This window comes from Stegastes partitus, unplaced genomic scaffold (genome assembly GCF_000690725.1).
Source record: "Stegastes partitus isolate 25-593 unplaced genomic scaffold, Stegastes_partitus-1.0.2 Scaffold458, whole genome shotgun sequence".
Taxonomy (NCBI): Eukaryota; Metazoa; Chordata; class Actinopteri; family Pomacentridae; genus Stegastes; species Stegastes partitus.
The window spans coordinates 328,239-330,509 of record NW_007578189.1 but is presented as its reverse complement, the minus strand read 5'-3'; the positions used below and the strand labels follow the sequence as shown (position 1 = coordinate 330,509).

Sequence of the window (2,271 nt, the reverse complement as noted above, 5' to 3'; positions counted from 1 at the left end):
TATAAGCTACTATAATTTCATTCATTTTGACTGAAAACCACCATTTATGTGTAGAAGTTTTGTCTAACAGATGACTATAAATGATCCCCAGTTGATTACTGACATCAAGACAATTATTCTTTGTGCTACAGAGTTTGTTAAAGTATGCAAATAAGGCAGTAGCTCATTAAATATGCACTAATTTGCATTAATGTCCAACAGACGTGGAAACTGAAGCGCCCTGAAATCTCAAAATTGACCAGTTTATGGGGGGAAAAAAAGGGTTCTCTTATAGTTTCTCACCTTGAAATGAGACAAAAAGTTCACCAGATGGATAAAAAAAAACCTCAGTGGCTGCAGGTAATATTTGAAATATTTTATTGTATAGAAGGCAACACATGTTTATGACACGTTCATGATAGATCACAGCAGGTGTGAGATGACGTTGGTCGGCCCTGCGGGGGCTGCGTGGCGCGCTACAATCACTCGTTTTACAAAACACGACACATCCGAGAAAAGATCCTCATCGCGACGTCGATTCCAGCCGGGTTCCGACTAAATCCAGGGAAAACGCCATCGGAACCGGCGACATGGGGAAAAGAAAGGAAGATGGTCCCTCGTGATTGATATGCAGGAGTGCACGGTGGCCACGCTGAAGTACAATCCATGATTCCTACGCTGAATAAAGTTTAAAATGTCAGAATTTAGACGATAAAACACTGAAGGAGGTCCATCACTTTTCATTTTAGCGAACAAACAACCGGGAGCAGGATTTAAAATGACTAATTTCTCTAAACTGTTAAAAATGTGACTGTAAAAGCCCTTTTTTAGACCTCAGAAAGTGTAATTTGACTAAACAGGAACTTGATTTTCTCGTGCTTTCAGCTGATTTACATGAGCTTCTTCATGAGACGCAGTTGAGAGAGTAGACGTCTTTCTGACAGTCTTTCTACTTTTAAATCAAAAACTACATTTGACACATACACATCTTAAAGTCCACTAGCTCGCCTCTTCTAGCACTTTTAACTGCATCATTTCATTGATTAAGTGCCAAAAATGTGTTTTAAAGCTCCTGAAAAAGCAAGTTCACGACAATACGACACTGAAATCCACCATCGGGGACTCACAGCTCAGATACGTGCAGAAAAAATTAACAAAAACCAAATTACAAAAACATGACGCAAGCTGTTCCCATAAAGAAAAAGTTTTAGTCGCACTCAGAGATAATAATAATGTGCTTTAACATGTAGCTTCTATTTAACTAGATTTCAGTCAGAGGAGCTCAGGAATCTCTTTCACAACGTTACTAAACTTTGATCGAGTGGCACAAACAGTGTATCCCTGCGCTTTGACCGTCCGTCCTTTATCGGAGCACGTGTGGGTGAAGAAGGTTAAATCTTTAAAATCTGACACCATTACAAAAGTCGTTGCATTTTGGCTTGCTCGGTAGTAAACAACCTGACATCAACGTAAACTGTAGGATCGCAGCTAAAAAATTTATTTAAAATTTACCTCTGTCCTATAAAACTTTAACACTTTCATTCGAGCGATGCTGTGTGAACAGGGAGGGGTATTTGGCAGTCAGTGTTCTCGGAGAGGCAGGTGAGGTGAGTCGGTTCCTGTCTGTCAGTACAGAGCTTATGCATTACACTGTGTGAGCATGATGCCGCCTCCGTGCCGGCGTCACGGAGCGAACAGCACGGTCTTGATGTAAGCCACGGTCGAGAAGTTTGTCAGCATGTTGACGTGTTCGTTCCCCGGGAGCTCCTTCAGCGTCACGTTCTTCTTCTGCTTGCCGGCCCAGCGCTGGCACTGCATGGCACTGTGCCGGTTCACCGTCCCGTCGCCGTCGCCGTACAGCACCGTGGGCTCCACGTCGGGGAACTTGTCAGAATACTGGAAGGCCTCGGACGTGGGAACGCCGGTGCCGTACAGACAGTGGACCTCCACTCCGGGCGGCGTCAGGTCGGCCACCAGCGACTCGGTGTCCTGCCGCATCAGCCAGCCGTCCTCGAAGTCGATGTCCTTGTAGAGCCGCTGGTAGTCCTGCACAGTGTAGTTGGTTTTGGGCGTCTGGATCAAGACCTGGAGGTGGGAAAACGTGTTCTTAACTGTTTGATTTACAAGTTACATCAACCGGCCTCAACATTAGAACCACCTGCAGAGCGCTGGCTGGTGGGCATTAAGCGTCACAACAGACTTCCTCATGGTGGCGTTTGGCAGAAGTCAATTTGATTTGTGACTCACATCACCAGCCACAACATTAAAACCACTTCTTAACCATACACTGTA

The 2,271-nt window shown here is 44.7% G+C and overlaps 1 protein-coding gene across 1 annotated transcript in view; it reads right to left on the bottom strand.

Moving 5' to 3' along the window:
• Nucleotides 1-340: 340 nt before the first annotated feature.
• The window catches only part of pla2g15 (phospholipase A2, group XV), a 15,064-nt gene continuing 13,133 nt past the window's right edge, over nucleotides 341-2,271 (bottom strand). Inside the window, exon 7 of the mRNA XM_008286529.1 lies at nucleotides 341-2,064. Coding sequence (XP_008284751.1) covers nucleotides 1,663-2,064 — 402 coding nt within the window. The 3' untranslated portion in view covers nucleotides 341-1,662. The remainder of the gene's footprint in view (nucleotides 2,065-2,271) is intronic.